Source organism: Mauremys reevesii, linkage group 19 (genome assembly GCF_016161935.1).
Source record: "Mauremys reevesii isolate NIE-2019 linkage group 19, ASM1616193v1, whole genome shotgun sequence".
Classification (NCBI taxonomy): domain Eukaryota; kingdom Metazoa; phylum Chordata; order Testudines; family Geoemydidae; genus Mauremys; species Mauremys reevesii.
Window position 1 is genome coordinate 23,620,000 of NC_052641.1, and position 12,831 is coordinate 23,632,830.

The window sequence follows — 12,831 nt, forward strand, 5'->3', positions numbered from 1 at the left end:
CAGGAGTGAGCCCGGCGGGCTGTTCTCCGGGACTTTGCTCAGTTTGCAGATCTCTGAGTTCCCACCATTTTCTTTGGCCAATGATGTCACCATCTGAAGAGCCTGACCAGGAGGCTGGGTATGGGGGGAACCTCCCCCACAGGTTCTTCTGCTTTCTCCTCTCCTTGGTCCTAGGGGTACTTGGGGGGTTGCTGTGCTCCAATTGGCTGGAAGGGCCTCGGGCGAGATTCTCCAGGGTTTGAGAACACCCGGCTTTGTTGTGTTCAATACGTGGGTCTGATAGGGCACTGGTTGACACTGTACTGTTGTGTGTCTGCTTTGCCCTTATTGGAAAGAAGTGTGTGTGTATGTGGGTGTGATAAAGCCTCATGCCGTCCTCTAGCTCAGCCTGTTTCCTCAGTGGAGCCAGGTCATTGTTGCACGACAACCCCCAAGGGCAAATATTACACTGCTCAGCGGGGTTGAAGGTGGGCAGTGAACTAAGCCTGAATGTGGCTGGCTGATTTCAGAGGAATCCGGTGTCTATCCTGAATATTCTGCTCAGGGCCTCAGGCCATGGCATGTTGAGTAGCGGTGTTGGAGGAAATACCGATGGGTTGTTTCCCCAGGGATCGAAGTCAGGAAGATGGATCTCAGCCGGCAGGAGCCCAGCAGTGACGTGTATCTCATCCAAAGCCAGGAGGCAGGCGGCCCTGACCTCATAGAAGTTCCCCCTGAAGAAGTAGAAAGACTTAAATCCAAAGGTAGGGTGAGGCCATGTCCTGCATCCTGGAGGGACCCTCCCTGACTCCACTTGCAGGACGTAACGGGCTTGTGGTAATACCTGAATTAACGTATTCTGCCCAAATTCTGTGTGGAAAGCGGCTGGACGGAGGCTGTGCTCAGGGAGAAGGAAATGGGTGTGGGTCTCAGGGCGCTCCATGAACAGCTACTTCAGAGACTGCAGCAGTGCGTGTGAACGTGCCACCCGAGTGCCTCCACCTGGACCTGCAGAGACGGGGCTTGGCTCCTGGCCCTTGTACTGCCTGGCTTCTCACTGCTGTGATGGGCAACCTGGGGGCTCACCATTGCCAGGCATGGCTGTGTGATAGGGAGTGAGACCCACCAGCTTCTGTCACACAATCCACCCAACAGCCTTATCGGGGCAAATGACTTTCAGTCATGGCCAACTTGGGGTTGGGTCAAAGCTGGTGGCAGAGCCATCCCTAGAGTACAGCGAATCGGGGTGACCGCTCCGGCCCTGCGCTTTGGGGGCCCCTCATGGGCCAGCATGATTGGCCATCGGGGTCGGTCCCGGAAGTGACAGGTTGGTCCCGGACATGACAGATTCATCACGTCCACCCCAGGCCCCACACCCCCTTAGGGACAGCGCTGCCTGGTGGCACCAGCCGTGGCCTCGTTGCCCATCTCCTAAGCCAGCCAGTTCCCCCGACACGAACTCTGCAACAAGCACCAGAGACGGACCATCCTTTGCTCCCGGCACCGTCGTCTCTCGCGAGGCAGTTGCTGGAGGGGAAATGGAGGAGGGGGTAGAGCCGTTGTGCACGAGGATTTCTCTGTGACATTGTGAGGCCAGCTGAGACGTGGCCTGTTTTTCGTAGGCATGTGGCTGGCTCCCATCGCCGCAGGGTCTGAGCTGCTCACAGTCCTTAGTGACTGTCCTGGCCATAGCCCTGCGGGAGAGGGATGTTCTGGGATTCCCATTGCACAGGTGTGGAACTAGGGACCATCACAGAGGTGAAACCGCCATTGCCTTGGAGTTTTGGGCTTGTTTGAAACTAAACCTCAAAGGGAGTTGCAAGGGGGCGAACCCAGAGGCTGTAACCCTGGACATGGCTGTTTGTGAGCCACGGTCCCCCGTGCATTGACCCGGGTGAGTTTCTGTCAGCTCTGCCCCCACCCCCGGGCTGCCCCCCCCAAAGGAGACCACTGGCACTTACAGCAGGCCGAGCGTCGTCGTCAGGGGCACTGAGCGGAGGCTTTTTCGCTTCTCCCGCTCCATTGTCTCTGTTCAGGTCTCAGCACAGTCACTGCGATCAACACGTGGTATGGCTACTCCTCCCTCCAGTGCTTCCTGCCGGGGAGCAGCGCCGTGTTCCAGGACGTGGCCGCGTCTGACGGAGGACGGCGGTGAGTGCGCGTTCGCCTGGTCGTCGCACTGCTCAGCCCCAGACGAACGGGGATGTGTCAGTCAGACCTGGCCAGGCCCCGGGAGTCCGCAGCAGCGTCAGTGCTTTGGGTGTCCTCCCACTGCCGCAGCCACATGCAGCCAATAGTTCTGCACAGAAAATGTCTCCCGGAACTAGGGCTAGACTCTGGCCCCAGGGCGCATGGGCTTGCGCTAAAGAGGGGAGAGGGCTAGTCCGTTGTATGGTGGCTGGCAGCTAAGAGCCTGCCGGGGGACCCAGAGCGGGTCCTCTCCTGGGCGGGGTTACCTGTGCAATAGGCCCACTGCAGAAGGACGTGGACAAGCCTGCAGAGAACGCCTCTCGCTGGGATGATTTAACAGCGTCCAAACAGAACTGGCCCAGTCCCCACCTCAGTTCGGTGGCCGAATTGGAAGCAGAGGTCCCTGGGGCTGGGCCAGCGCAGATACTGGAGGGGCACCAGGCCGGCACGTGGCTTGAGCAAAGCACTAGCCATCTCAGGCTGCGTGCGCCTGGCTGTTCTCCTGGGAGCACTAGGTGGGGATAGCAGCCCGTCGCCTCCAACTGGCAAGCTGCCCTCTCTCTCGTCCTGCCTTCCTGCTGCTCCGGCTTGGGATGATTTAACCTGAAGCCTCATTTACACTAGCCATGGGGGAGGGGCTGCCTGGTTTTCGTTTGCCTGCTAACCCCAGTATGTTCTGTCCTAAAGATCCCTGTGCCTGCATCTGAACAGCTCGCCCTGAAGCAAAGGGCAGGTGGCTCTGATCACTCCAGCCCCAGGTGCAGCCAGAATGGGTCACTGCTTGATAGACAGAGACCCTGAGCTCCCCTTGCCCGGGCTGCTGGCCCAGCTGTCTCTCACATCAGCTGGGTATAACTGCCCTATGGGAGGTAGCCTGGAGTTAGGGTTTAGAAGAGCTGGGAAAAGTCGCCTCTTTCTCTGGCCTCCGAAGCGCTCCACGTTAGTATGAGTAAGAAAAGCATCTACGGGTACATTAGCTAAGGTACAACAACACAGTTTCATCAGCCGGGGCAGGAGGGCATCTTCCCAATGGGGGAGGGAGTCCACTATGGAGAGGCGATGCCTTCTTGGAAGCGTTTGCATTGGTGACAGGACACTAGGCTAGATAAGCCGTTGGCCGCCTTCATTCCAGTATCGGGGGCCCCTCCTGTTGATTGTCCCCTGGGATAATTGTTTCCTTGTCCGTGTTCTCCGCAAAGATTTTATTAATCAGTTTAAGAAATGACCCCGCTGCTCAGCTCTCGTGCTGTCTGTTCCCAGGTACCTGAGCACACAGGTGGGCTCCGCCATTATTTCATCCACTCTACGCAGCGACTACCAGGAGATCAGCACATCTGTACGCTATCGCCTGCAGCACCGCACCCAGGTACCCCGGGGCGATGCTCCTCCTCTGTTAACGATGGAAGAGAGCAGGAGCAAACAAAGACCTCATTGCAGAGTCCTAGCCCAGAGACAGGGACTGCACTGTGACCTGGGGAGACAGTGGAAGGCTGAGCCAAGCCTGTCTCCTAGGAGTCAAATTCCCTTTGAATTTAAAATTTCCCAAGTTTGCCTCTGACTCGTCTCAGGCCCAAGCCAGCTTCTGGGAGCAGGAGTGAGACCGGGGCTGCCTGATTGTGCACAGCTAGAAACCAAGTGTGGGGAACAGGCCTGGGTTAGCGCATTGGTCGAGTTACAGCACACCCTGGAGTGTCTGCTCGCCTCTTCTCTGTCTCCACCTGCAGGACCCACCTGACAAGCTTGTGGAACCGATCTGCGCTTTCTGGAACTTCAGCATCAGGTGCCTTTTTCCAATTCAAACTCGCAATTTCTGAGCTGTTCCCGCTCCCCCTCAAAAAAAAAAAACCCAAAACCAAAAACAAACAGTGGGCGAGTTTGCTTCTCCCTGAACCTGGTCGGTGAGTTCGCTTCTCCCTGCAGAGTTGGGTGGAGACTGGGCAAAGGCAGACCTGTCTTGCAAAGCAAATATGCTGGCACAGTCGCTAGCATCACTGTGGACAGCTCAGTGGTTCCTTACGGCTTAGTCAAAGGCTGTTCCAGCTCCCCCTACGTTTCAAGGTGTCTCCAAGGGAACATGCTGGCCGAAGGCTTGGTCCTCCCACTCTTCCCAAGGTGGTGGGACTGGAAACCTCCTGGGTCACGTTCATCTGATTTGGGTGTTTCCTAAACCCTCAGCAATGAACCCGCACAGCTTTTCCCTACTGCTGCTGTCGGGAAGTAACAAACTGTTGTTACAACCAGTTTAAAAATGGTAAAACTGAGGCCCAGCATCTGACTGACCTGGGCGAAGCCGTCAGCCCCCCAAGTGACCTAGCTGGAACTGGGAGTTCCCCTCTCCCCATCCTGTTCCCGGGCTAGGAGCGTCCACTGCTTGTCGGGTCAGTGAGGGAGGGCTGGGGATTGGCATCTTTGGGGGTAAGAGTTCAGGCCGGTCAGCTCCTAAGCAAGACTGAAACATGTCTGGAGTCATCAAAAAATGAGGGTCCTGGCTTTTCTGACTAACTTCACACCTTAGACAGCTGGGAATCAGCGCACCCAGCCCCCTCCATGCGCTAAATCCAGGGCAGATCCAGGAGGTGTGTGAATTGCTCCGTAAACCCCCTTGGCCTGGGAGGTGCACAGTCTGTGAGTGCAGTCTGCTCTCGTGCGTTTCTCGCACTGCTTGTGCTGTACAGAACACACTCACCGGGGGAGTGGCCTGGCATAGTCAGAGTTCTCCAAGCCCCCATTGCCTTTGCACCAGGGATGCAGCGAGGCTGGAGATGTGACGCTGAGAGCACCGGCCCCTGGAAGCAAAATGATTGAAACCCCAACCTGTGGATGAAGCAAGCCTTTAGCTAAATTGGTTTCTGTCCTCTGCCGCATTAGAAATCCCAGGTCTCTCTGTGCTCTGACATCCAGACCTGCTGCAGTTGAGTTCTCTCCTGGGATGATTTCCTTTGGGCTCACAAGCAAGTGACTATTCATGGAGTATGAGACTAAAACATAAAGCTCAGGTTAATTACGGCTCCTGCCAGTGGCAAAGAAGGGCTGGGCTGAGAGTTCTAGCGCAGCAGGAATGCAGGGTGCAAACACTTCATGAATACTGTCTGGCACCGGGTTGTTTATTTTACTAGACATCACTGGGGTGATGGCAGTGGGGACAGTGAAGTTTTATGGATCTGTAATTAAATCATTTGAATGAACAATCCTGCTTCCCCAAGCCACAGGCTCGGTGTGTTGCGGCTGATGCACAGAACTGATTCTGTGGATGTTGATGGGAGTTTTACCTTTCCTGGGGAGCAGGGCCAGGTGTGTGAAAATGTGGTGCTACTTATGAAGGACAAATCTGACAAATTGTGAATACAGCTCAGAAGTTCGTGGATCCTTAAGCACATTGGCTTGCGGGACTGCTGGGTGGCTTGGGCCCTGTCCAGAGCAGGAATGTAGGATGTGTTTGGCAAAATTGTAATTAACATGGGTTAGTTTATATAGTTTTAAGCAGAATTTATGCCTAATGTAGACAGGGCAAGTCATGGTTATAAATTTGTTAGCTGGTTGTGGGTGTCCTCATCTCCTCTCAGCAATACCCTGCCCAGCAAACATGTTTCTAAACACTACTTGCCCAATGCACACAAGATGCAAAGTCCTGTTTAAAACCATGTTAGTTAACACGCACTCAAACACAGCCTATTTTCCTCATCTAGACACGGCTTGTCTCCGTTTCTGCTGAATCACTGAGATATCCTGGCCAGCAGGGTGTTTGTATTGTGCTAAATCCGCTTCTTGAGATATGTCCTCAATGCCGCATCACACCTCAGCACAATTCTGCTTCCTCTGGGAGTGTGAATTTCTCTGGGAGCTTTGATTTTCCTTTGGGATGACTGATAATTTCCATGTATTTTTTCTCTGTATTATCTTGCTCCATGTTAGCCCAGACACCGGGGGAATGTGGTCCACTGTAGGCTGCTCCATCATAATGTCTCACCTGGAATCCACAGCCTGCTTCTGCAACCACACCACCAACTTTGCAGTGCTGTTGCAGGTGTATGAAGTGCAGGTAAATCAGCAAAATCTCATTAAATGATCGGACACACTCCGCAGCCACTAGTGTCCAAACATGGTGATGGTCACGCCGCTGCAAACAATACCTGTTTTATATGTTTTGGAACAGAGGAGCTCAGAGGAGGAGCTGACTCTGAAGACCCTGACGTTTATTGGATGTGGAGTTTCTTTCTGTGCCCTGATTGTTACATTCATTTTATTCCTGGCAGTCGGGTAAGAAGAATCTAGACATTTGTAGCATTCATTTTAGATTGGGGGTGGGGGGAATGCTATTTAATGCCTTTAGTTGAGAATGCACATTAGATACTGTTAGCTGTAGCCATTTCATTCCTGTCTGTGTGAAAGCCGAGTGGAGGGGAGCGGGCTTGTTGTTGCAGGCTTGCTCAGCAGTGCTGGGTTTGGTTTTCTTAATGGGGCAGTCCAGAAGCACAGAGCTGCACACACAGGGTTGTTCCCAAGGGCTGGGTGCACACGCTGGCTGCTTGTCGTGGGTGTTACTGTGAGCTGAGGGCGGCACACGCTGCTCATGAATGCAAGGCTTCTGGAATTCATTGTTTAAAATATGACTGTAGAAAGATCACTGCTGCAATTGCAGTGAAAGGAAAAACCATTTCCACAGACCGTCGGGGAGACAGATCACCAAGAAGGTTTATAAGGAATAAACCCCCCGTTCTTTGGGGGCCCTGACAGTGCCACTGACCACAGCCAATGGGTACTGAATAAGCCCTGAGTGGCAGAGTAACTGCACTGCCAAGAGCATCAAGTATTTTTCCTCTTTTCACCGATGCTTTCCACTGTCTTTGGAATTGCACCTGTGATGAGCAGCAGAGAGGTCAAAGGCAACACGGTGGAATCCACATGGTCTGACGAGTGGCTAGTAAGAAAATCGCACACAGCTCCTACTGAATCCAGCCATGGTTTTTAATGACCAAGGTTTTCCATTTCCCCTTCCTCAGTGTTCCAAAGAGCGAACGAACAACCGTGCACAAGAATCTGATCTTTGCTTTAGCCGCAGCTGAAGCTCTGCTCATGTTTAGTGAATTGGCCAAAACCAACCAGGTAAGACGGCTAGGAGGCATCTCACCTCCCCCGGTAACAGGTGCTGCCAGACTTCTTGTTTGCTGTGACATCGTGGCTACAGCCCCTAAAACAAAAGCGTAGTCTAGTTTATTAACGACTGCCTGTAATCTGTGTTGAGGAATAAACAGGATTACACTGTCCTTGGGAATATGCTTTGCACCATATGTAGGAACAGTTCCATTCCCCACTCCTGGCAGCATATTTATTTTTAACCCAGAGAATCCTGCAGGAAGAGTCTGCCATGTAAAGTGGCATAAAATACCAGCCTGGGATCACACCACCTCCTGTGACCTTGTAGGCTAAGCAGGGCCTGCACTGGTCAGTACTTGCAGGAGAGACTTCCAAGGAAAATCCAGATGCTGTAGGAAGTGGTGCTGATTCCCTCCCCTGGAATGCACTGGACTGGTGTTCTAGCCCTGGGGAGCATGGGGCTGCTAGAGGCGCTTGGTGGCTTCTCCTTCAGGTGGCTTCTTCGACTTAGTGACTTGGGCAATTACACCAGGGATGAGTTTGGCCCATCCTCTCTGCTTAAATTGTCCCAGTACTGTCAGTGAGCTATAGTGTTCTCCTTCCCTTCCCTTCAGTTACACAGCGTTGCTGTGAGCTGTTAAAGACCTGCCTTTGACCTAAGAGCTGGTTGCATTTCCGTGGTGGTTGAAGTGATGCTGGTGGATGTTTTGTAAATCAGTTTGTCAGGCACTTTGAGTGTAAGGTGCTCTGTAACTCTCAGCTGGGCAAAGCTCAGTCTGGACGTCCTTGTTTTATAGTTGTATGAAATCGTCCTGGTATCGTTTGCGTTTAAATGCCTGAATGGGCAAATATTCTGCAGTGTGTTCAGGAGTCATTCCTCACCCTGCACTATGCAGAGTTTGGCAGAAGATTCCTGCCTCCCCCTCACTGAGCTGTCTGAAATTTCTCTTCCCCCAGGTACTGTGCTTTGCTGTCACAGCTTTCCTCCACCTCTTCTTCATGGCAGCCTTTTCTTGGATGCTGGTAGAAGGGCTTCTCCTGTGGAGCAAAGTGGTGGCCGTCAACATGAGTGAAGACAGGAGAATGAAGTTTTACTATGTGACTGGCTGGGGTAAATGGAAACCCATCTGTGTCGCACTGTGTTCTTGAGAGTGAATCAATTTCTCTCCAACAACAAGGCCTTGTAGAAAAGATTTCAGAGTAACTGATGTCGAGTCACAAGTCTGACAAGAGCTTGCATTGACCTCGGGGGGTTATTGGGGACCAGCCTCACCCACAGATTCTCTCCCATCTTTAAATGTCAACTGGCGGATGCTGGAATTTTAGCCAAGTGTCTCGTTTATTTTGTAACCCTTAGTTTTATTAACACAAAGTATTTGCAGAGGAAGACTCTGCTGATTTGCTGCTATCAGAGAGTGTCGGTGAACAGTGGGGCTGGTTCTAGAAACCTGAAAATAGTTCTGGCTGGAAAGAGATGCATTTATCAGAATGAATGGGTCAGGGCAGCGGGATTTATCTGACTATACTGGGGTTCAGGTAAGAGTGTCTGGGGTTCATGTGACTGTGCTGAGAGACAGACACCAAATTGGCATTGTTTGTCTTTGATTGTACTGCTTGTTAGGAGTAAGTTGCTCGTGTCTTGTGACCCAGCTTTGGCATGTTTTATGAATGAGAGAATAAAGTGCAGAGGATATAAAACGTAGTCTTGTTACATGGCATGGGCCAGATTCCCAGCTAGTGTAAATCAGTGCAGCTCCATTGGGGTCAATGTGGCTACACTGATTTAGGCCAGCTGGGGATCTGGCCCTGTATGTCTAAAACAACTAACCAGCCAATGGCAGATCTGGCATTTTGCTGTCCTCAGTTTTTCTGTTTTTTTCAGGCCTGCCAGTCGTTATTGTTGGTGTGACTCTGGCAACTTCATTTAACAAGTACGTGGCAGACAATCATTGCTGGCTGAATGTTCAGACCGATATCATCTGGGCGTTCGTTGGGCCAGTTCTCTTTGTTCTGACGGTAAGCATCAAACCCTTTTGTATAATTCTGGATAGAAGCAATTTCTACTTTTTGTTTTAGGAAAGCAGCACTGAGCTTTGTCAGCCAGAGCCAAAGGGATCAACGATCCTACACAAAGATCTTTTCTAATCTAGGACAATGGTGGCGTTTAGAGTGTCTGAGATTTAGTCTCATTATGGTCCAAATATCTAACTGTACATGGGGTGAATTCCTGCCAAGAGCTCTGTAAATGACTAAAGTAACGTTTGCAGTTATGCATGAAGCACTGTACAGTTAGATAGGCCGGTACATTATTGTATTTGGAGGGAGTCCTACCATCTAATACCTCAGCAGAAGATACTAGTTACTATGCTGAGGTTACATTACAAAGATGGAGAAGTAAATTGAGTATTGGCCACTGTCTGCCAGGATGCTGGACTCGATGGTCCAAAGGTCCAGTTCAGCATGGCAAAACCTGTGTCCTTTTAATGACTCCACCATCATAGTACAGCAAAGCAATGCTAGAGGAAAGTGAAATGTTTAAAGGCAACAGAGCCAGTAGACATCTAATAATGAACCTGTTGGACCGGGGTCTGTACAGAAACCTTTGCAGATGTTATGCTTGTGCGAACTGAGCTCTGGCCTCAAGAATCCCACAAGCTGATCGTTCTACAAGATGCAAACTTAACAGCACAGAAGACCCAGCAGAGACACCTGCCCCACTAGAGCTCATTTAAAAATTCAAGAGCCTGTTCTGGTGCACAAAGCTAGCGGCTCTTTTCTGACTCGCAGGTAAATACCTTTGTGCTGTTCCGGGTGGTGATGGTCACAGTGTCCAGTGCACAGAGGAGGTCAAAGATGCTGACCCCCAGCAGCAGCCTGGAGAAACAGATTGGAATCCAGATATGGTGAGTCAGGGGAGCAGTTGACTTCCATGCCGATGGTTGCATTGGGTTGTGCTTGGATATCATTGTGAAGTCTTTATTGGGCTTGGATAGAATCCTGTCCCTGAGGAATCTGGCGTACGGCCACATTCTGTGTGTAACAGCAGCTTCTAAAGGCAGGAACACGATCCAGATTTTTCTCCTCCAGAGTAATCATGCATTTCATCTGTATAGTATTTCAGAAGCAGTGCAACAGTCTATGCTCAGCAATCTATGCTCTGATGAATGGGACACCAGGAAGTAGGACCAACACTGTCACACTTAGGTGCTTACACTTCGGCTCCTAAATCCACATTTAGGCTCCTAAATCAGTGATTCAGGTGGGGAGCATCTGCAGTTCCCATTGAAATCAAAGGGCAAGAACATAAGAGCAGCCATACTGGGTCACAGCAATGGTCCATCTAGCCCAGTATCCTGCCTTCCAACAGTGGCTGGTGCCAGATGCTTCAGAGGGAATGAACAGAACAGGGAAATTATCAAGTGATTCATCCCCTGTTGTCCAGTCCCAGCTTCTGGCAGTCAGATGTTTAGGGACACACAGAGTATGGGGGTTGAATCCCTGACTGTCTTGGCTAATAGCCATTGATGGACCTATGAATTTGTCTAATTGTTTTTTAACCCAGTTGTACTTTTGGCCTTCATAATATCCCCTAGCAATGGCTTCTGCAAGTTGACTGTGCATTGGGTGCAGAAGTACTTCCTTACGTTTGTTTTAAACTTGCTGTCTTAATTTTATTGGGTGACTCCTGGTTCTTGTGTTATGGGAAGGTGTAAATAACATTTCTTGATTCCTTTTCTCCACACCAGTCATTTTATTGTGCTTTATGGTATGCCTGGCTGCTAGGATCACAGATGCGTCCTGGGAACAACGGGTTGGGTTGTAATTTGTTGACTTCAACAGAGTTTAATTCTAATTGACACCAGTGCCAGTGCTCGCAGAACTGAGCCCAGTGTTTCTTAAGCAAGTTCTTCTCCCAGTGCTGTCAGACTGGCTCAGCTGCTGGAACATAAACACCTTATCAACCCTTAATCCAGGCAGTACTGGTAGCTCTGTCTGGGATTCCCAAGGAGCCTGAGGGCATTAGACATCCAATTTCATGGGATTTGGGCATCTTACTTGAGCATCTTTGACTCTCCCAGCCTATCTTTTTCTTTGGGTTTTAAACATTTCTCACTCCTGAGGATTAGCAGCTGAAGATTCCCCACCAGATTCTAGCACTTTGATGGGAGGTCCAGTTTGGAGTCCTGAAGTCATGTGGTTCAGTCACATCCATCACTCAGCATTTGAATTCACACCCTGCATAATGGTTTTAGGGCTTGGAAAGCACTGTTGTTCTGCAGATATTTACCACAAAAACAAAGTTCCTTCCAGCCATTTGGGTCTTCATGGAGTTCAGTGAAATTTATGTGATGTCTTATTTTGCTGATGGATGAAACTCAAAAGCTTTGAGGTTCAGTCTGGTACCCAAAAATTAGGAAGGGAAATCAGGCCGGGGCAGGAGTGAAACCGGCCTGTCTTTGCTCTTGCAAACTCCTCCTGATTTTCTCCTGGGTGCCCTGTAATCTATCTGTCAATCCTCAGGAGCATGAAATGTATATAGGCACAGTCAGCAGCCATGGCTGTTCTGCTCCCGAGTTGTGTGCACTGCATAAACCCTATGGAATACTAGAAACGGCAGGGAAGAAGGTGCTGTGGTTAAAAAAACTGGACTGAGATTTGGGAGATCTGGTTTCTGCTTAGCTTCTCCACAGTCCTCCAGAGTGAGTTTGGGCACGTCGCTGTCTTGCTCTGTGCCTCAGTTTCCCCCATATGTTAAATAGGTATAATACATGGGGGATTGTTAAGATAAATCCCTAAGGACTTGGGAGGCTCTCAGATACTATAGCACTGAGTCCATATAAGTGCCTGTCTGGAGAGTTGGTTTGGTTTTGGTTATATGCATGGGGAAGGAAATGGAACATGGATTCCAGGCATGGGGAAGGAAATGGAACATGGATTCCAGGCATGGGGAAGGAAATGGAACATGGATTTCAGGCATCAGTTAATTCAAAGAGATTTTTAAAACTGCTGTTCAAGCTGTTACTTTATCACTCCTTATGAATCTTTATTGTTGTTTGCCGGCGCCAGTCACCACTGCTAGACACACATTGTTCTTCCAGTTGCATAAATAAATTTTACTAAATTTACAGAAGCACAGAGATAGGGTGGTGTTGGAGGGCAGCATGACACACACATGCTAATAAAACAAATACAGAAGCCCTCTTGGCAATGGCGAGCAGAGGGAGATTGGCTGCTTTCTTGTGTCTAATGATGTCAGAGTTCCCTTATAGCTCACTTGCAATTATAAATAAAAAGCAGGGGTGGCTGAGCGGGGGTTGGAAGATAAAGCATGTGGCATTTCTCCTCTGGCTTTCTGGGGTGGCTACGTTATGTTTTCAAAGCATTTCACAACCCCTTCTCCTGGTCCCTCCCTCTGCCGTGTCAGATCGCTGCACCCAGCTTAGCTACTGGGGGGCCATTTGTGCTGCCTTGCCGGAGGCACTTCCCTGCACCTGCCCCAGAGGACAGCCTAATGCTCCAGGGGAGGAGATCTCTGTAGTGCACGGGGTGTCCCCACAGCAGCGAAAT

The 12,831-nt window shown here is 50.5% G+C and overlaps 1 protein-coding gene and 1 long non-coding RNA gene across 2 annotated transcripts in view; one reads left to right on the top strand and one right to left on the bottom strand.

Moving 5' to 3' along the window:
* Positions 1–12,831, top strand: part of ADGRD2 (adhesion G protein-coupled receptor D2) — a 47,194-nt gene that overhangs the window by 14,026 nt on the left and 20,337 nt on the right. The window contains 10 exon segments of the mRNA XM_039506261.1: positions 609–743; positions 2,016–2,130; positions 3,430–3,535; positions 3,894–3,949; positions 6,082–6,208; positions 6,323–6,426; positions 7,170–7,272; positions 8,221–8,374; positions 9,146–9,279; positions 10,051–10,166. Of these exon segments, the coding sequence (XP_039362195.1) occupies positions 609–743; positions 2,016–2,130; positions 3,430–3,535; positions 3,894–3,949; positions 6,082–6,208; positions 6,323–6,426; positions 7,170–7,272; positions 8,221–8,374; positions 9,146–9,279; positions 10,051–10,166 (1,150 nt within the window).
* Positions 1–12,831, bottom strand: part of LOC120386700 — a 34,448-nt gene that overhangs the window by 7,765 nt on the left and 13,852 nt on the right. The window lies entirely within an intron of this gene.